The following is a 21,798-nucleotide window of genomic DNA, read 5'->3' as shown; positions in this document are numbered from 1 at the left end:
ACCTTGGGACAACTCAGAAGGTATCATGGTGCTTGAAAGAAGTGACTGGAATACTGAGCAATATCTCTATCACACCTTCCAAGGCTCAGGATCTAATGTGGAAGAGGTGGTGGAAAGAATGTAAGAGCCAAAGGGAGGGTAAAACTCCCTACAACGTGCTTCCTCCAGACATAAAATGGCCTGGATATCCATGACCTCATAGTGCCTAACACTACCTACACAAGATCATCATAAGAGGAGGAAAAGATCATAACATCAAACTAAAAGAGAGACTGATTGAGATGAGGAAGGTATATAATGGAGAATGGAATTTCAAAGGGGAAAGTGGGGGAGAGGGAGGGTATTACCATGGGATATTTTTTATAATTACAGAAGATGTTAATAAAAATTGAGAAAAATAAAAATAAAAGTTAAAAAAAAAGAAAAAGAAAATGGTCCTTGTATTTTGGAGACACTCGCTGAAATGGGAGGGATACAGCTGGCTGCTCCCTGTAATTCATTCCAATGGCGCAGTGCAAGGGAGTGGTTCACAAGTGTTGGTGGGTGAGGCTGCCAGGTGAATGTGTGGTGAGCCATTAAATAACCCCCCTCTGAGGAGGATACTTAATAGGTTGACATTGTATATATGTAAGTACAATGATTGTAATGGGGAGGTAATATGATGGAGAATGGAATTTCAAAGGGGAAAATGTGGGGGTGGGGAGGGAGGGAATTACCATGGGATATTTTTTTATAATCATGGAAAATGTTAATAAAAATTAAAAAAAATAACCCCCCTCTATTTTTGTCCATATAGGCAGTTTTAAATAGTAAAAGTTCAAGAGCATATCTGAGGCCACACTGAGCTGTAGCTCAGGATGGATCCTGGTTGCTGACTGTAGTGGTCAGTGGGAGGACTGGGTTCTGCTCAGAAAGATTTCTCTAGTAAAAGTCAACCCTGGTCCTGACATCCTAGACTCTTGTGAGTTGTCATAAGGTTACTGCAAGGGGGTGACACAGAGAGGAAACTGGAAACCTGGAGGAAAAATGGGCCTTAGACAGATGAGGAGCAAGGCACAAGTTGAGTGGCACCTCGCAAGATACCACACCCTTCTGTGACCCTCACAGCATCACCCGCATCCTGAGCACCTGCACACAGCAGCCTGTGAGCCTGTCTCCACCCACAAACAGGCAGCAGCTGCTCTGTTCTTGGCCATCAGCAGGACCACCTCAACCGTCCACCCTTACTAGGTCCTTCCAAGCCAGGGCTTCCAGCATCAAGGGAGCTGGGAACAGAGACAGCCTTCACACGCCTGTGCAGAGGAAAGTGAAAGAGAGCTCCCCTCCTCCTGAGCCCATCTCGAGGGAAACAGCTATTTTAAGGCACCAATGCACAGCCTGGGTGACCCTGACAGGCAAGCCTGGCACATTCACACGGTGTTTTGTCCCACTTAGGAGCATGTGATAAATGCTCTGCTCTGTGCTGGCTCTGCAGGGCAGTGGCCAGGCCGCTTTCTCTGTCCAGCAGTGGAAGCAATGGCAAGTCCAGAACAAGGCTGGTGGACGGCACCTGCAACCCCCTCACTCCTCACAGCTCCATGGCACCCTCAGCCCTCGCTGCAGCCGAGGGCCCTGACGAAGCCCCAGACCCCCACAGCTCCAGACGCAATCTTAGCCAAAAACTCAGCAAAGATGCTCTCGGCAAGACATCCCCGGCCCGGGCCAGGCACGGTGGAAATAGCACCCTCAGGTCCACTTCCAGCTGGGACTGACCTTGGTCCTGACCTTTGAGGACTCTCTGCAGCTGTGCTCGGGGCTCTTGTAGTTTTCTGACACCTGGAGAGGGAGTGTATTTGATCCTTAGCATTTCTTCCTCTTCAAAGCCACCATTGCTGACAGCCCTGACCTTCTTGGAGAAAGGCCGAGTGGAGAACCCTGATGGGGAAAGAGCCCAAGCGGCTTCTACTGAGGGCTGTGGCTGGGCCAAAGAAGAGACATCTGGGAGAACACTAAGCAGACTGTCATGAGGCCACTCCTTCTATGAGGGTTGTAAGCAAAGTTGCATTCACTTAGTAGATGTAAATTCCAGAGCCAGCCTGGGTGTAAGGACCCAGAGATCTGAGGTGGGTGAGCACCCTGCTGCTGGACAGCCTTGAGGGACTCGGGCCTAGCACCAGCCCACTCTGGGTATATCAGTAGCCCTTCCCTGGGTTCCAAAGCAGATCCACCTGCTCCTGTGATCCCACAAAAGGACAGGTCATCAAAGGCCATTAAAGACAGTATCAGCATAAGGTTCCTGGGGAGGGAGCCACATACCTCTCTTTCCAGCTATAAAAATCTTTAAAAACTCAATGAGTCAGTACCAAACCATCTTAGGTTCTTAGCACTAACACAGTCAACAAATGCCATTGTTCTGAGGTTTTGAGGGGCACACTCCCTATCAAATGGGACAGCCTCATGGCCCCATCATATCTGTTTGGGTACAGCATGGACTTGTTTTGCCCTGAGCAGGTAGGGTGGGCTTATCAGGGTAGCCATGAGCAGGGGCTGGCAGGTGCTAAAGCCAGAGCCTATAATATTGGAGGACCAGAATGGCATGGCACATTTGGGGAGAAAATAGGGCTGAGGTTCCTTCAGTGGCCACAGTGGCCATGCCCAGTGAGAGCAGCACAAGGTCAGTGGCTGTGGACTTCTGCAGACATGACTGACATGAGTGAGTCTGGTGGTCACCTAGGCCTTCTTTAGCAATGCCAGCCACAGATGGTACCCGTACCAATCCTGCACTGGGGCCACGGAGCAATGGCCCCAACATTTGTAGCAAGTAGATGTGGATTTCTAAAACCTGAAGCTCAGGATCCAGGGCCTGGATGTATCAGAAGAGAGTAGAGCAAGATGCATCACTAGGTGTGGGCATATCACCAAAGGTAAGTGGCTGCCAACTTCTTGGCCTCCCTGCTGCTGTTAGCATTCACTGGCTGTGAACACTGAGGAAGCCTGCTCAACCAAAGTTGTACAGGCTGTGTCCTGATGGTCTGCCCATTTTGGTGTCCCAGGACCTATGACACAGAACTGACAACCGTGTCATGTCCCACAATCCAGGCACCTCTGCTCTCGGTGGTCACAGCCAGTCTCTCCTGGCCATGTGGAACTTCTGAGAGCCAGCTCCTCCCCAGATGAACTGAGTGAGCCACGGGCTCAGAAGTGTCCTACGACACCACTGGTAGGATGATAGCAATGCAGCCTCCGACTGCAAGTGCTGTCTTGTATCTCAGACACTAGCAGCGGGAGGCTCAGCAAGGTGACATCACTGGGGTCCATGTCAACAGGTCTGCCAAGGAGGGATGAGGGGTGCCCTGACACTGCCACATACCAGCCCCAGATTGCACGTGTATACCTACAAATGTCCTTCCTCTGGCTTGCTCCTCCCTAAGTATACCTGAGAATCTGGGGTCACAGAAGATATAGGGATCCTGGAGTGCCTGGAACCTGTTACATAGGCCCTTTTTGCCCAATTGTCTTAGTTCTTTCCCCACAAACTGGATAACACAAAAGCCGTGCAAACCGGGCCCAGCCTGGTCTCCTGGTGTGCATTCCATCCCTGTCCAAATGGCAGGTCAGTCCGCCCTTCTATGAGTGCTCTACACCCATGCAACTGGGCCCAGCTGTCCCAGAAAGGGGGCTGGGGTGCAGGCTAGAGTGGGGCAGAAAGAGACCAGAGCCCACTATGTGAAAATCAACCATAGCCAGGTACTCTGGGCCAGGCTCAGTTCAGGGGCAGAGAGGGAAAAGGGAGGCCAAGAGGCACTGGAGTGACCAAGGTAGCAGAGGGTAGAGGGAAGACAAAGGAAGACTGAGTTGAGGCTGGGTCTAGGGACATTCCTATCCAAACATCAAGCTATGCATGCTGTCCCAAAGCCAATCTCAGCACTAAAGACCCTGCCTGGACCAGGACTATCACAGTCCCCAAGGGACACGCACACCCAGGAGCTGGGAGCTTCCACAGAACCATGGGATGTTCTGTTGGCCTTCTGCCAGCTGGTGCCCACTTCTGGAAGGATTTGCAGGACAGCTGCCTCACCTCACAAGACAGCACCGATGGGCACATGTTGGCTTCCAGCTCGGGACCTTGCTGGCACATCACAGGAACACACCTACTGTAAACCCCACGCAGGCACTGTCTTTCCAGCAAGGGTCGCCTACAGGCTGCAAAGCTGCTCTCACGGCTTCCTGAGCCCCAGGTGGGATGTAAGCCCCAGGCCCAGGCCTGTGCAGATGTCCAGTCTAGGGCAGCTCAGGAAGGCAGTCCTGCTCCCTGCATCATCAGGCCCAGGCACAGAAAGGGTGAGCTGGTGGGTGTGGCCAGCAGTATCTCAAACTGGAAAACCGAACTCCTTACTCACAAGAACCTAAAGTCATGCATGACAATACAGCATGCAACAGATGCAAAATGAGCACACGGTAAACAAAGCAGGGGCTGGTGATGAGCTCAGTGGGTAGAGTGCCTTCCTAGAATGCATGAAGCCCTGAGTTTGATGTCCCCAGCACCATATAAAATGGGGCATGGTGGTATATGCCTATAATCATAGCACTTGGGAGATAAGAAACAGGAGGATCCAGAATTTAAGGTCATTCTCAAGTATTTAGGGAGCTGCAGGCCAGCCTAGGGAAACATCTCAAGAAAAAAGGTAATAAGGGCTGGAGAGATGGCTTGGCAGTTAAGCGCTTGCCTATAAAGCCTAAGGACCCCAGTTCGAAGCTCAATTCCCCAGGACCCACATTAGCCAGATGCACAAGGGGGTGCACGCATCTGGAGTTCATTTACAGAGGCTGGAAGCTCTGGCACACCCATTCTCTCTCTCTCACTCTCTCCCTCCTTCTCTCTGTCACTCTCAAATAAACAAATTTTTTTTTAACTTAAAAAAAGGTAATAAGCAGAGCAAAATGCCGGGCACATGTGGAGAAGGGGTTCAGGCTTTGGCCCAAACTACAGCTTTAGGCTACTAAATACTAAATAGAGCTTAAAGGCATGTGACCCCTGGGACACACAGGAAAAGCTTTCTGTGAAGAGCCTCAATCTGCTACAGACCCTCCTGGAGCGCCCCTCATGAACGCTCCCTTCCCTCTGGATGATGCCTCTCACAGAGGCTTGGGAAGAACCCCAGTAGGATGGGTCTACCACCAGCCAGTGCATCCTGCCTGTGTTGAGAAAGGACCTCTCTGGTCACTTTTAGAAACTTTACTCTCCCCTCTGAGCACCTTACCTGCTCTAGTAATCTGTTCTCAGAAACCACCACATTTTGGGGTACTCATTTTTATTTCCTGTGAAGTCCCCACACACAAGGTAATGATCTGGCAGCCCTTTCTTCTATGGCCTGCTTAATCCCGGAATGTTCCATGAGAACAGTGCTGCAGCTTGAATCCAATGTCCTGAATTCACAGCATTCAGAGCAAGAGCAGGACAGCAGAAGGCGAGCGCGCTGTTTTCGCCACACTGAGCACCAGTGGGGGTGGGGATGTGAAGAGAGGAAGAAGCAGAGGCTGGGGCCAGAGGGCTGGACAAGGGTCCACATCAAGAAAAAAAAATGGACATATTTTCCCTGAGTCCTGATTATCCCCACCGAGACAATCTGTCTTGGAATCAGTTATGCCCATGTCATTTCCTGGGTGTAAGTCAGTAGGGAAGACCAAAGGAGGAATGGGAAAAAGATACCATGTAATATGTTGAATCCTGCAGAGGCCTCAGAGCCCTAAGGAGCCCTGAACAGGTACACATGGGACACACACTCGTGGCTAGAACCTGAAGGGCCCCCATTCCTGAGCAAAAGGGTGTCCCATAAGCTGCCTCACTGGCCCTGGCCTACGCCTAATATAGCCTGGGAGTCATAATGTCCCAGAGGAGTGAGAGACAAAGTCTCGCCCCATCTCCAAGCTGATGAAGCCCTTGTTCTCATGGCCACAGACTAGGCTAGATCACCAGCAGCTTCTTCTGTCCTTGAACAAAAACACCAGCTCTGGGACAAACACAACTTCTCCAAGTTACATGTGATTGGTGGGCCTGACTATCTCTCACCATCTTCAAGGTCAATCTGTCATTTCCAAGATGGAGAGAAGAATGATTCCACCCCACAGACATTGGCCTTCTGATGAAGACATCCAGGTTTCTGCTTGGGTGTTTCTCTGACCTCTGGTTCCCTGAGAGTGTTAAGTGTGAAGTTCTAACACTGAGTCAGGAGGCTCACTAGAGCCTGTGTCATTCAAGTGACCCGCAGCACCCAGTTCTTGGGCTAGGTAAAGGAGGAACTGGCAAAGTTCATGCACGGAAGGTAGCTCCAACAGGTGGTCAGCATTAAGGTTACTGTGAGTGATGACGGGACTCTCAGCCAGTCCATTCTTCCGGTCAGCCACTCAACACTCAATCTGTCTTTTTTCTTTTCTTTTTGTAAAATTTTATTTAATTATTTGCAAGTAGAGGGAGAGATAAAGAGAGGAGACAGACAGAGAAAGAATGGGCATACCAGGGCCTCTAGCCACTACAAAGGAACTCCAAATACATGCCCCCCCCACCTGTGCATCTGGCTTACATGGGTACTGGGGAATCGAACCTGGGTCCTTTGGCTTCACAGGCAAACACCTTAACTGCTAAGCCATCTCTCAAGCCCCAACACTCATCTTTCTATTTCTGCATCACTGACTTGATCTACACTCTCAAGCACCTAACTGTGGGATCCAGCTTCCTACTCCTCTACTATGGAAACATGCCCCCAGATTCTGCTCCTGGTAGGAGCTTCACAGGGCCTTCTTGCTCAGTAAAACTAACTGCAACAAAATTAGCCTCCAACAGCCCAGCAGGAGAACAGGGAAACCCACACCTCCCCCAGCAGAGGCTTGGGTCCCAGGTACTTGGACACTGCCCTCACAGGGTCCTCCTGTGACAGTAGAATCTTGTCATAATCAGGGCAGTTCAGGAAGATAGCTTTAAGCTTAGCTGGGAGGGCACACGACCAGGAACTCTGACTGTGGCCAGTGTGGGCAAGGAGGCAGAGAAACCAGGACTGTGCACACTGGGAAGGTAAAACACTGCAGCTGCTATGGAAAACAGTATGGTGGGTTCTCAAAAATCAGACATAGCTGGCTATGTTCAGATCCCCAGAACCCATATAAATCCAGACAAGTACAGGCATCTGTAATTTCAGTGTGCCTATGGCAAGAAGGGGGCAGAATAAAAAGAACCTCAAAGTGTGGGGCCAGCTAGCCTAGCATATGCAGCAATGAACAAGAAAGCCTGCTTCAAACAAGGTGGGAGGTGAGGACAGGCACCCTAAGTTGTCTTCTGATCTCTCTATGCCTGTACAGTGCAGCACGCAGCTGCATTCACACACACACACACACACACACACACACACACACACACACACACACATTTTTAAAAACTCAGATATAGAATTCCCCTATGATCCAGAAATACCACTTTGGGTAAAAAATAAATTTTTCAATTTTCACAGGGACGCCAAGAGATCTCTATACGCCCATGTTCATAGCAGCAGTATCCACAATGGCTGAGTTATGGAAGCAATCCAAGTACCCACCAACAGAAAACACAGAATACCCAAGCAACCAAATATTAAGAACCTGCCAGAAGGGAATTCTGGGATATGCTATGAATTGTGAGGACATTTTGCTATAGTGAAACCAACCAGACAGAGAAGACAAGTTTTGCAAGACTCCACTTAAACGACAGATTGAATGCTTGCATCCCTTCAGATTCCTAAGTTGAAACTTAAACTCCTTCATGACAGTATCAGGTCATGAGGACAGATAGCCATCAAGAACAAGACTCATGCTTACACGGGACCCACAGAACTCTGGTGTTCTTGCCACCATGTGAAAGCACTGCAGGCGTACACCGTCTGAGCTGGAAGACGGGCTCCCACCAACCACCATATCTGCCTTGACCTTGCACTTCTAACCTTCAGAGCTATGAAAAATGCCTATTGCTTAAGCATCCAGTCTGTGATGTTTCCACTGTATTAGCCAGAAAAAAGGCAAAGAAGTGTCCAGAGTGTTCAAAATCGCAGAGCTAGAAAGTAGAATGCTGGCTGCCAGGAGAAGGGGAGAGTTATTATTTAATGAGGACAGCTTCAGTTTTGCAAGAGAGTTCCAGAAATCTGTCACACAACAGTGTGAGCCTGGTAATGCCACAGGACTGTACACCTTTGGAAATAGCTCTCTTAGTCAATGTTATGTTACATGTAGTCTACCATAGCTTTCTGTGTGTGGGAACACATGTGTGCAATTGCACGTGCACATGTGTGCAGGTACATGTAGAGGCTGGAGAACAGCCTCAGGTATTACCTTCAAGTCCACAGTTTATCTTTTTGAGTCAGGGTCTCTCACTGGCTTGGAACTTGGCTGGTGAGCTCCAGGAATCCTCCTATACATGCCTCCTCGGGACCAGGATTCCAGGCATGCACACGCCCAGCAGCCACATAGGTAGTAGAGATAGAACTCAGGTCCTCATGCTTGCAAGACAAGTACTTTTCCAGCTGAGTGAACTCCCCAGCCCTCTGCCACAGTTGTTTTTTAAACAAAACCCAAATTCAGGGACAAGTTATGACAAACGTATATGCCCTATCTCCAGGAGCCCAGGAACTATGGTTCCAAATAGTGACATTGGGATGGGAACAAGCTGACTTCAAATATATCAACTTTGCTGCTCCCCTGAATAGGGCCAGACTTTGGTGGGCTTCAGTGTGTCAGATCCACCCACAGAAGGTCCTGTGTGTCCTACTGAAGGGAGACAAAGACTCTAAGACAAGGAAACAGCTATAGTCCCAAGCCTAGCAGATGTACCTGGCTGCCTTGCCAGGTCCCCATTCCTTCCAAGCTGGGACACTACTCTGGCCACCAAGAAGAATGGTGGCAGCAGGACCCCTGGCAGCAGGAAGAATAGAGTCTGGCCTATGACAGGACTCTCCCTCCCAGACGCCCACCTGGCAGCCACAGCCTGAGACCCCTGGCAACATAATCAGGCTACTCATTAGGGGCAGGAAGGAATAGTCCAGCTGCCTCGTCAGCTGAGTCTGGAATGAAACACAGCGGCTTGCTGTCTCCGTCTCCCTCATTGTGCAGCCACGCATTTCTGGGCCAGAAGCTCCTCAGAGCCAAGAACTTATTGGAAGAGCTGGGCTCTACAGACATGGCCTAGGAGAGGACCACCCAGCTGCACTCACAGGGGCAGGGATAGTCCCTGGGCAGGATGCAGTGACCAGTAGAAGTAAGAAGGGCATGGTAAGGGTACCCAGAGATTCAGTAGGGGCAAGCAAGGGCAGAACCTCAGAAAAGAGCATGTGCACCTGCCCCATACAAGGTGGTCCTTGCTGTAGGCCCTCCTTCATGGATGATGACCTGGTGCATCCATGTACCCTCTGTGGCCCTGGGGTCAGGAGCACTGGAAAGTTTCAGCTGAAGTGGGCATGGTGGCACACACCTTTAATCCCAGCAGAAGTAGGAGGATCATAAATTCGAGCCCTCCCTGAGAATACACAGTGAATTCCAGGTCAGCCTGGACTAGAGTGAGGCCCTACCTCATCATACAAAAAAAAAAAAAAAAAAAAAAAAAAGTTTCAGCCGGCCTCAGTGTCCCTGACGAGGCTTATCGTCTTCACAAGCACCACACTCTAGGCATGTTGCAACTCTGGACACTCAAGAAAGTGAAAAATGTCCCCCCCCCCTCGGTGTGCTTTTTTTATTATTGACAAATTCCATAATTGTAAACAATATCCCATAGTAATTCCCTCCCTCCCCCCCACTTTCCCCTTTGAAACTCCACTCTCCATCATATCTCCTCCCCCTCCCAATCACTATCTCTTTTATTTAATGTCATGATCTTTTCCTCCTATTATGATGGTCTTGTGCAAAGCACTCCTCTGCCCTGGCTTACAATCACCCACCCAGGCCTCGGTCACCCAGTGTAGCAATCTTTGGTGATAATAAAGTAGAGATGATTAGTCGCCCTCAAACGCCCTGTGCATTGTGTTCTGGTGGCAGTCAATCCCTGCAGAGAGAGCTCTCAGAGCCTAACAGTATCCAGCCAGCTGTGAGGCCAGTGCGGAGGGAGGCACGCCCAGACAGCAGAACAGAAATGTCCACTCATAAGGGCTCCGTGCATGCAAGCAATGCTGCAGGAGCTGAGGGCTAATTCCAGCCTTCTCAGAGTGCTTGTTAAGCCTCTTGGAGTTATAATTACCCTCACTCTAGATATCACAAGACAGCAATCAGGAAGTTAGATCTGGCCAAGAGAGAACATACAACAAGTAGAGATGCCGCTTGAAGAACAGAAGCCTAGGCCTGGCCACCACCTGGGGTCCTGTCACCTCACACCTTAGAAATGGGCATGGGTACAGGCTGGCCAGTGAACTCAGCTGTTATTTGGGTTGACAGCGCCTCTGAGCATTACAGGGGCTCCTGGACCCCAGGGTATTGGCCACAACATACAGCAATTCTGAGGTGCTCTTCTTCCAGGACCAAGCCCCCTACTTCCTGTTGGAGGAAAGCCCTCAGGCTACAATACCAGTCATAGTTTGCAAGCAGGTGCCAAGGTTAAGCCCCCTCCTAGGGTAATAAAAGTTCTGCAGGGCTGAGCATGGCCACCCTCAGCTTTCAGCTGATCTAAGACACCAGAGACCTTAACTGAAAGGTGGTGGTAGGCTAGATAGGTAGCCTTGATGGCTAGTACCCCCGCATTCCTCCCTGACAGAGCTCACTGTTTGGGTGGGGCCAGCCTCTCTGAAGAGAAATGGAGCCAGTGGGCAAAGGGAGTTTCTCTGGCCCCACTGTCCTGCATGTTCTTTTCCCTTAATGGCCCACCCATTACCTCTTACCTTGCCAAAGCTGCCCTTCCCAATGGCCCGCAGAATCTGGAAGTGGTCAAAGTTCACTGTGGAATGAAACAGAAGATGCCAAGTTAGGTGGCAGAAAGGCCCCATGCCAGGCATAAGCCCCCACCCTGGAGCAGCCCTCTGCCCATTCACTTCGCCCTGCAGGAGGCCTTTGTAGCACAGGGCCATCACTAGCTGTGCCTTTTAGATGATTTGGGGATGGGGATGTGTACCGAGCCCACAGGCAAGACTGGGGGACAAATGAGTCAGCAGGGCTCCTAGGCCCTACTACAAATCCATTCCCATTTCTGAAGACATCCAACAGACAGGCCCAGGCATGCCAGGGAGCAGCAGCCCAAGCCCCAGATCTGAGGGTTTACCGGGACTCACTGAATCTGCCTTGGGCGGCTGCCATGGCCTTTTGCTACAGCACAGCCAGGCTGCCCCTCCCTCGAGGGATCACAGCAGGACCCCTCAGAGCAAAGCTCACCACCTGGGAGCTTACTTTTTCTGAGCAATGGATTCTGACTTCCCGGCCCCCACACCGTCCGTGCCTTACCACAGGCTCTCCCACAGGGTCAACATGGGTCTGTGTGGTTCTGACTACCCTCTCTCAGACGCACACTGTGCCCAGGCTGAGCAGCCTGGCTCCCCAACTACCCCCGACTGGTCACTGGAAAGGCCCTCACTGATCTCCAGGCCAGTAGCCTGGGCTGCCAGGTTGCACCCCCAAGCCCCACAGCCTGGAAGACCAGCACAGGGACTTGGCCATTACAGTAAAGATGTGTATTGAAAAGGACCTCGGCCACCTGTGGGTTGTGTGGTACTTTACATATTCACCCACTTATGTGTCACCCAAGCCCACTTTTTCCCTGCTGGGCTCCACTGGTGCCTGGAATCTAGCCTAGCACTGCCTTGGAGGTGGGTGAGGCAATCTCTTGCCTGTGGACAGCTTGCTGTAGTGTCTCCAGCAACCTCCACACACACCTCCCAGACACCAAACACAATGCAGAGCAGCCCCCAAGACTGTGAGTTCACATGCACACTCAGCCAGACAATCAGCCTCTGGAGAGAGCAAGCACAGCTTTTGACTTTCGTCTTTCCTGACGAGAAAAAGACAAGAAAGACAGTACACGAAGCGCACGTCGGCCGCACGCAGGACTCTCCCAGCAGCCGTCCTACTCCATGCTCAGCTGCCTGCAAAGCTGATGCCACCATTCAGGGTTGTGGGGATGAGTACTCTCAAGGACAGACACCTGACGGGATGCGCCTGGGTCCAGAGCCAACCAGTGCAGAGCGAGAGTACTGTGGTTTGGATGCTGGCCCGCCTGTGGCCTCCCACCAACCCTCAGCTTCCTGTGATTAACAGGAGGACATGTGATCTGTACCCTGCAGCTTGTACCATTTGGCACTATGGCCTTGAGCACAACTATGTTTCCCACTTCCTAAGACCAACTCGGAGTACAGTTCTGTGGTCAGGCGGTCACAGGTAACAGTGCCAGAGTGACCACAAGGAAGCCGTTCAGAGAAAAGGCAGAAGGTACAGGAATCTATAACATGGCTGTTCACACCCTAAGACCAGTCAGAGCTCTTGGGCCAGGGTAGACTTCACACTAGGACCACCAGCAGACTGGCCTAGAGAGTGACAGTACCTTCAGGGACCCTGCCCAGAGGAAGAGCTAAAACCAGCTGGTGAGCCTCTGTCCTCTGTGTGCTCCCACTGCTGCTTCTGTCTTCTCACTACCTGGCTGTGCTAGTGTGCACCAGGAGCTCACACTGGCACCAGCCCGTAGCTCTTCAATGGAGCCCAGGCCTGAGGGAGCAGAATCCAAGACCACCTTGCTGCTCTGGGTCCCTTCCCCAGTACTAACTACTGATGACCCAGAAGGGTCTCAGTACTGCCCTGAGGGTCTCCATGATCACTAGCCTGGACCAGTGTCCTCAAGGAGACAATGGCTCTTGTTTCATTACTCAATAAAGAACAGGTAAGCCGGGTGTGGTGGTACATGCCTTGAAACCCAGTACTTGGGAGGCAGAGGTAGGAGGATTGCTGTGAGTTCGAGCCCCCCCCCCCCGCCCCCGCCAAAAAAAAAACAAGCACATAATCAGCAGGAATGTGTCAAAACAGTCATCGTACCAAGGATGTTATAGAAAGCTAAATTGCAATCCATCCATGGACTGAAAATCATGCAGGAATGCCATCCTGCAGACAGCCATCGCCTGTGGAGTCTGCCAACCTCCACACTGGGAAGCTTCTGATGCTACCGCAGACTTCAAACCCCGAGTCTGAAAAGTCTAAAGGCAGAGGGAGGTTCTGGGGCCAGGTACATGCACAGCCTCTGCATGGTCAGGAGCAGCAGAGCCAAGTGCCGGATGTGAGAACATGTCTGTGGCAGCCTCCAGCCATGAGCAATCCTGGAAAAAGAGCTCACCATCTAGTTAGGCTTCTCTAGCGGTGGCACAGAAGTCAGAACCACTTCAGGGCAAGGCTCAACACAGACAAGGAGCAGGCTCACGCAGAAGGCAGACACTGCCCACGAGTCAGGCCTAACTAAGGAAGGAAAGCATATTGGCTCAGAGAAAGTGGCCAACGGGGTGGAGGCATGGTGGCAGGCTGGGAGACTGCACTCTAAGTTCTGGGCCTGCATTGTCAGGGGTGCATGTCACCCCAGGAAAGCATGGGTACAGAGTCATGGCTCACAGGTTGAGGTTTCCGAGGAGGGTGCCATTCCCTTTGGGACTTGCTGATGGTGGCTGGGTGACACTGGGTAGGGGCAAGGGTGTGCACTTGGGAGGAAGCACAGCATGAAGAGAGGGAGGTGACATAAAGTGTGTCAGGACTATACCTGGCAGCAGGTGGCGGTGGCACATGCTGAAGCCAACCCAGAAAACAAGCTGCTGCCTGGTCTGGCTCTGGGACTGCTCCCCACACATGTGCCCACCTACTTGGACCCTTGAAGCCTTTGTCTACCAAAGGGACAAAAGGACCTGGCCAGCCAGCTCCCATATGGGTGAGGGAGTCAGGGCAGGCATGGTGCCATGCTAGCTGCAGCCAGTAGCTCAGAGGAGGAGGCAGCACCAAGAACTTGAGGGTTCAGTGAGAGAGCTTACAAGCAGCATATTCACCTCCTAATCAATTCACAAAAGCACACCGAGGTGTGGCTCCCAGGGTTTCCCACCGTGCTGAGATTCCATGCGGCCCATGCAGGGCCTTGCCAGGAAAGGGCCCTGAACTTGTCTCCAAGTTACCTTATCTTCAGGCCAGTGTCTGCCAATGGCCACACAAAGATGTCCTTGCTGTAGAAAAATCAAAGCAGATTCCTGACTTTCCACAAGCCTACCTGTTATCAAGAGTTTCTTCCTTTCAAACTCTGGCCAGGTGTACGCCAGGACCCATCAATTCACTGGCAAACCCTGCTTGATACGCCTGCAAAGACACACAGACTCTGGCTCATCATGCCCAGAAAAAGGGCCTGAGGCCCCAGGGTCCTGTCTCAGCCTTTACCACTTTGGGGATGCTCAGGAGAGACTCCAGAGGGTACACTGGAATAAAACAGAAGTAAGGGCCTGTGCCCAGGTCCTCAGTTAGACCTCAGTGAGCTGGTTTGGACAACTCCAATGTAACTCGCTGTGTAATGATGAGGTGTGTTCTCTGCTAGCATTAGACACCTCGTAAATCATTACATATGTAGAAGAAAACACAAGTTCAACTACCAACAGGTCAATCTAGCATTTACCCATCTCCTGCCCCACATCAAAATAAATCTCTGGAGCAGAGACACTCTGTCCTGTGGGTGAGAGAAGTGGCAGAGCTTCAAGCTCCAGACCCCCAGATGTACCTCCATCATACAACCAATCAAAGGTGCCCGGGCACAGAGCCTTCCATGGACAAGTAAATATTTCAAAATCAAGGTCCTTCAAGTATTTATTCTTCATTGAAGGCTTTCATTGGGAAAGGATGCAGCTAGAAGTACAGTCCTTGCTATATGAAGATGGGTCATCTCTCTCAAGAGTGAGGCACCAGTCAAGGCACCTGGGGACACATACTAGGTACTGTCCTGGGCCACTAGCTGGTAACAGTCAGATACAGAGGACAGTGCCTCACAGCGCGCCACCTAGCAGCCCAGAGAACTTCTGGATGTTGGAGCTCTCAGGCCCAGCATTTGACTACATTGTGATTGCCTCATTCAAGCTCCAGGCTTCCCAGGTGTGAAACACACACACACACCACATAAAAGGTAAGGGATTCTTTTCCAGAAAGTAGTCAGCATTGGCCTTTTTCCAGCCGGCTTAGGGCAAGCCACTCATATTCCCTGTAACTGCTGGCTGCTATGCACGTGGCCTGAAGTTGCCTTTGAGATGAGAGCCTCTGGCACATCTGGCTCATACATGGGCTGCATCTATTTATCCTGCTAAGGTGGGCAGAGGTTAGCTGGAAGGGGCAGAGAGAGTGGACTTTCCAAAGACAGTCTGAGGTGACATGACAATAAAAGTCAAGAGAGTGCTAAACTGCTGGCTCCTGTGTAGTTATCACAAACTCATAAGCTAACATAATAAGCTTATTTGAATACATTTCTCCTAAAAATGAAACAATAATCTACCCTGAAAGTGCCCTGGCCAGTGCCTCTTCTCCTGCCCCACATGCCACTTCAGCTCTGGCAGTGGGTTCAGCACCTGGCCCACAGTAGATGTGGATGGAGTACATTCCAACAAGCACTGGGAAAGCTATAAGTTGCTGTGAGAGTCCAGGCTAAAACAGAGTCCTTTTATAAGCCAGGGTTTTTCTTAAAACAGACAAAAACATACCCCAGTGAGGAAGGCAAAGGGAAGATGGCCCCTGGGAGAGTAAAAATAGACCCGCTGCAGCACCGTGAGTCATGCTACTGTTATCAGTGACAAAAATCAATGCACAGCCTAAGGCCTCCCCCACAGACCACGAGGGACAGCTCTGCTCTCCACCCTGACTCCTGACGCCTCCACAGGCCCAGGAAGTGGGTGTCAAAGAGTAGCCAGTGACTAGGGACGCTGCCCACACCACAGGCAAGTCCTGAGCTGTAAACTTCACCAGGGATCCTCCCCATCACAGCCTTCCTTGCCAGGTCATCTGTGAGGGTCCCCAGCCTCACAGCACCCATGGAATAGTATCATTCCAGGATTTGGGAAAATTTGAGAATCAGTGATAAAAAATTAAATGTCACATATTGCTAAAATTCATGCAGAAGTTGACTGCATTCCCCATATGTCCTGTGACCTAGAAAACTCTCCTGATGAAGAAATCGCCCAATCAGGCCTGAGGCCTGGGGCTCTGCAGAGTTCTGGTGGTTTCTTGGAAGGTGCTGCCCAGGCCTGGGAGTGGGGGCTAGCTAGAGCACAGTGCTTGGTGAGCAACAGTGAGGAGTCACAGCTAGCTGAACAGCTCCTTCCAGCAACAGCCGCCTCAGCGTGGATGTCCCAAACACGCCCTAGGAGTGGTACTCAGTTCTATGTGATGCCTGAGAATGTCCCCATTTCAAGAAAAGGACAGACCAGCACAGGCCCTTAGTAAAAAAAAACTCAGGTATTCTCCACTTTCCCTCCCTACTTTCCTCAGCCTGTAGCTCTGTCAGCCCTGGGCCAGCCCTTTCCTCAGCCTGAAGATATCTCTAGTCCCTGGGGCAAAAAGCTGAGATGTGGAGAGTCAGGAAATAGGTGTTTGCTCTAGCTCTGACCTTGGACTCCATGCCTGAACCAGATGATGGCCAACTGTTGTACTGTCCATGAGTCTCCAAGAACCCACCTGGCCACCTTTCTCATCGTCCACTATCCTGGCCCATCTCTGTGACTATGAACCTGGGGCCTGGGCTGCTGCACAGTCTTCTATGGAAAATGACTGTGTTATGTGTGACCCTCGCCCCCACCCCGCCTAGGCCTTGCCACTGTTACACTGGCTAGAAAATGCCTCTAAGATCCCCTTGTCTGGTCATCTGCTGCTCACCTTCAGGCCTTCTCTGGGAAACTGGGTCAGGCCTCAGTGTACCCCCAGTCCTGCCTTTGTATCTGTCCCTAGCCCCAGGGAACCAGGGTTGCCCCGGGCCTTGAGTGCAATGGCCTCTCCCTGTGTTTTCTCTGCAGCAGACACACCTGGATGTTACAGTGGCTGAGCCGGGACTGAGGCTCCTAAAGACCCCAGGTTCCAGGACAACTCTGGCTTCTCTATCCAGTACTGCCTCAGGAACTCACAGGCCTGGTTTTCCCCAGTCCCCTCCCCCCACATACCCTCCCACACACCAGAACCTATGGGGGCGTGGCCTGGCCCATCCCCCATCTTTATTTACAGTAAACACAGTGGCCAATAAACGGCTTCCCAGATTGGTCTGTCCATCCTGCCTGCGGCCTGAGCCAATGTGTTCCAGTGTTCCATACCAGCGTCCCCAGACAGCGCCGGAAACTCATAAATTAATGATTAGGGCAGCGGCTGGTCGATACAGCAGCTCTGGCCAGCCACAGTTCAGCCCTGAGGCTGTGAGGAGGTTGCCTGGGCCAGGCAGGAAGTCACTACACAGTGGCCAGAGCTCAGAGATGTCCCACAGTTGTGAGCTGTGTGCCTCCCCTAGAGCTGCCCAGTGAGGTCTCGCTGTCCAAAGCCTGGCTCCCCCTGCTACCCCTGGTGCTCAACATCCTAGGACCACCACAGACAGATCTGGAGGATCCAAGTCTATGGCATCTCATCAGACCAGGGCTTGGGGCTCACAGATGGAAACAAGAGGATGCACACTGGCACATGGTGGGGTCTGAGTGGAAGGTGTAGCCACCCTGGCTATGTCCTGAGGCCAAGATCTAGGGAGAAGCTACCCCGCTGCGGTGCCTTGGGCAGCTCTAGTCACTCCAGGACTTGGGCTTCTGCCAGCTCCTGGGACCAGGCATTTAGAGCACAGAGAGCTAAGCTTGCCTGACCCAAGTCCTTGTCTTCCAGATCTCTGAGCCGGGAGGACAAGGTAGAGTGAAGATTTCCAGTCTAGGCTTTCTTTCCCAAGGGTCATGGGGCAGCTATTTCACAGGGGATCGGAGGTGTATGCAGGAAGACTGACCCAGGCAAAGGAAGGACGGGCTCCCTGCAGCCTCCAGAACCCCACTCCGAGCTGGTGGCGGCTATATTCTTCAGACTCCACTGCCAACGGTCACCCACGCCCTGACCCTGCTGCTCAGGGTCTCTGTAGACGTCCATGTGCTGTGAGCCATACTAACCCTCAGCATTGTGGGAGTCCCACCGTAAGCAGATGGGAACCCTGTATTTGGAGTGCCTGTGCCCCTGAGCACTGGGGTGGGTGCTGGAGCACAGCAGTGGGCTTATCCGGAACAAGTGGAACTGAAGGTCTGTAACAGCAGGTGGTGTCCCAGGAACTGTGTGTGCAATGCCCCAGCCTTGCTGTGAGTGTGTGGGACAGAGCAGCCTGAGAGGAGCCTAGGCTAACCCTGTCAATGCATACAAGTTAAGTCCCTGCAGGTACAGAAAACCCTCTGCAAAGAGCTGTGAGGCCAGAGCTCAGCAGGGAGCTATGAGCCTGGACCAAGGATTGAAAGGAGCCTGCCCAAGGCTGCTCGTCCAGCAGGATCCTCCAGCCTCTGGACCTCTGCTGCAGCTCCATCAAGACTTGGGTCACTGTCCCCTAATGGAAGACAGAAGGGCTCCTAGGAATAGGCTTGGCCTGGGCCTAATCCACACCTGCAGGCCTTTGAACTTCCAGAGCTCATCACACAGAACCACATGGGGAGGCACATCTACCATACAACCTGTGGCAGAAGAGGCCGAGGTCCCACAACCCCATGATTCCATGACCCTGAAAGCCAAGCCCAACACAGGCCCTACAGCAAGGGGGCAGCAAGGTCCTAGGCTCAGGTCTGATGCCTCTGAAGTTGATCAGGAACAGCGACAGCAGCTGCCAAAGGGCTCCCTGGGGAGAGTGTTGTAGGGAAAAGCTGCATTTGGAGCAGTTAGTCCCCTGTTCCTTCAAGAGCTGTGGAATGAAGCCTGGGTGTTTGGATCCCAGGACTCCTACAGGAAGCGAATCCCAGCCCCTGTGCTCCACAGAGGCAGTGTCCAGTGTCTCCTAGTGCAACTGAGGCTTCACAACAGACAGGCGTAAACGCACAAATTACTCTCGCACACATTAGCACTTCCACAGAGGCGAAAACACCTTCCCCAACTGCCAACAGCACACAGCATGTTCCCACAGCCTCCCTTTTCCTGGAATGAAGGGCACAAAATGAGCAACTGGTGCCCCAACCCAAAGGGCTGTGGGCCAAGAATAAGGGCAGTCCTTGCTCTTCCTCCTGGCCTGGCCCTGTAGCAGAGGCAGGAATGCAGCCGCCCAGCAACCCGGCTCCTGGGGGACAGGGCACAGGTTTCCTCCTCCACCACCCCTCCCAGCCTGGCAAGAACCAGAGGAGGAATTCGGGGGTACAGCTTTGGGCATCTCGGTGCCAGCTCCTGTCTGCGCAGCACACAGGTCCTCAAAAAGAGCATCTCACCAGGCGTGGTGGTGCACACCTTTAATCCCAGAGGTAGGAGGATTGCCATGAGTTTGAGGCCACCCTGAGACTCCATAGTGAATTCCAGGTTACCCTACCTCGAAAAACCAAAAAAAAAGAGCATCTCACTGTCCCTAGATTCACATGTCACTTCTGCCACCCCCTTATGCAGGCTGGGGCACATGACCATGCATCTGACGACCAGAACCATGGCCCCCAAATACCACAGCACTCAACACAGGGACAGCAAACACTTACTTCATCACGTTAAAATCTCATCCCACATACAGACTGGGGCGTGAGAATGGGCCATTTCATCATGAAAGAATTTTGTACTAAAAATGCTAGCAACAAATGGCAGGAAAATATCAACTTACTAAAAGCAGTCATTCCACACCAGGGCACAGCCATCTCTCCCTCCATGCAGCACAGGCTCAGATCTTGAGATGTCAGAGTCAACACTGCTGCTAAGACATGGTGGCACCCTTCTTCCCAAAGGCCCAGAGCAAAGCTGCCCCAAGCTATCCCCTTTAGGAAGCACCAAGTCCTGCTCAGCCAACTCCCTGTCATAGCACCACCCTTGGTCACAAAGAACGGGATCTCAGTCCTGCATGGTCTTCTGGAAAAAGTCCCTTGTTCAGGGCTGAAGAGATGGCTTAGTGGTTAAGCGCTTGCCTGTGAAGCCTAAGGAACCCAGTTCAAGGCTCAATTCCCCAGGACACACATTAGCCAGATGCACAAGGGGGCGCATGTATCTGGAGTTCGTTTGCAGTGGCTGGAGGCCCTGGCATGCCCAACTCCTCCCCCCCCCCCCCGCCTCTTTCTCTCTCTGCCTGTCACTCTCAAATAAAAAAAAAAAATGAAAAACAAAAACAAATTTTGTTAAGTCCCTTGGTCAGAACATACCCAGCCATGCTTTTGTTTCCTATCTGTGCCAATAGACTATAGCTTGCCTTGGGGTCTAAGTAGCCACCACACTCAGCCAAAGCCTGAGAGAACTGACTGTTCGAACACCTCTTTGGTCTCGGCAACTCATAGGACAGGCTAGTCACAGAAGAGAAGTGTGGACAGACATCTCTAGGACAATTGGCCCAGGGGAGGTCTCTGATGGACAGAGGAGGAGCTTGGAGGGAAAACCACCTCTTCACCCTAACCACTGGGGCATTGGGATAGACCTGACCACTGGGCACCAGGCAGAATGTGACTGGAAGGTGGGCAGGCTCAACTGGTATGAGATGCTCACCCATCAATTACCAGGCACCTGCCTAAGAGGCCCCAAGGAAGCAGGCAAGTCCCATGTGGTCCCATATCCAGGTGCTTATCCTGCTGTGCCTCAGTATGACCTACCCTATCTCTGCTCCCATACTCAGCCCAACCCCCAGTGGAAGACTGACCACAGGGAAGCTTCTAAGTCTCACAATGGGCACAGCCCTGCCTCCTCTGACAAGACAGGGGCTCGCAGGCACTCATGAAGTTGCTAAGGCAACGGGCAGAGTGCACTGAGGAAGCCCACATCTGCACATCAGAGCAGCGCGAGGCTGTCTCTTACACTCACTTCAATCCATGATCCAGGGCATAAGAGACAGTCTTACACACTTAGAGCACAGCCCCCACCTTCACCTACACTCACATACCCTCACACATTCGCTCTTACTCCTACTGGCACATGAACACATACTCTCTCACATACTCACACGACTTTGTATCTGTGCGCACTCGCTCTCTCTCTGCGCAGCCTGGGAGATGGGGGTGGGGTTCTGCGGCTCCTTTCCCACTCTCCCGCCGCACCCCGCCTGCAGCAGTTGTGGCCACTGCTTCCATAAGCACCCCTCCTGCATGAAAGGTTGAGGGTGCTGGCACCACCTGAGACACACACGACCACTGAGCATGACTTCGCACCTCCTCTGGCGTCATAAAGGCACTCCCACCATGTCCTGGCCCAGTGACCCTGTGCTTTGAAGTTGGAAGCCCACCTGGTGCCTGACTCTGACCCCCGCTGGCCTGAGAAGTCCTACCTTACTGCCATGGCAATCAGAGACTCAGTCAGCTCCGAGCCTCAGACTTGGGGTGCAAACGGAGTACAGCTGGGACCCTGAAGTCCAGGTAGTGTCCACAGCAGGCAGAGAGGGTCATGCCATTCTGAGTTTTTCTTAGCTCTGAACTCAGCACAGAGCCCTGTGCTGAACACTGTGCAGCTTAATGGGCCTCCTTTACAGCTCACTTTGTGGGACTCTCTTGGGCCATGGACAACTGTGTCACAGTGGTTCTTCCCCCATGACCCTGGCCACGTTAGGAAGGATTAGAGTCCCTCCACACGTCCAACAAAGTCCCATAACTCTTGGCTCATGCTGGCCTGTGGGACTTACCAAACTCCCCAGCCATTTCTAAGCACAAGGTGAAATGTTTAAGGCATCCAAGTAGCAAAGGGAACAGA

At 52.0% G+C, this 21,798-nt stretch overlaps 1 protein-coding gene across 1 annotated transcript in view; it reads right to left on the bottom strand.

Annotated features, from left to right (window-relative positions):
* Stk32c (serine/threonine kinase 32C) overlaps positions 1-21,798 on the bottom strand; it is a 91,822-nt gene that overhangs the window by 33,216 nt on the left and 36,808 nt on the right. The window contains exon 2 of the mRNA XM_004669647.2: positions 10,860-10,915. Within this exon, the coding sequence (XP_004669704.2) occupies positions 10,860-10,915 (56 nt within the window). The remainder of the gene's footprint in view (positions 1-10,859; positions 10,916-21,798) is intronic.

The sequence above is a fragment of the Jaculus jaculus genome, chromosome 1 (assembly GCF_020740685.1).
Source record: "Jaculus jaculus isolate mJacJac1 chromosome 1, mJacJac1.mat.Y.cur, whole genome shotgun sequence".
NCBI lineage: Eukaryota > Metazoa > Chordata > Mammalia > Rodentia > Dipodidae > Jaculus > Jaculus jaculus.
Note: the sequence above shows the minus strand (reverse complement) of the source record. Positions and strands in the feature narration are given on the sequence as shown.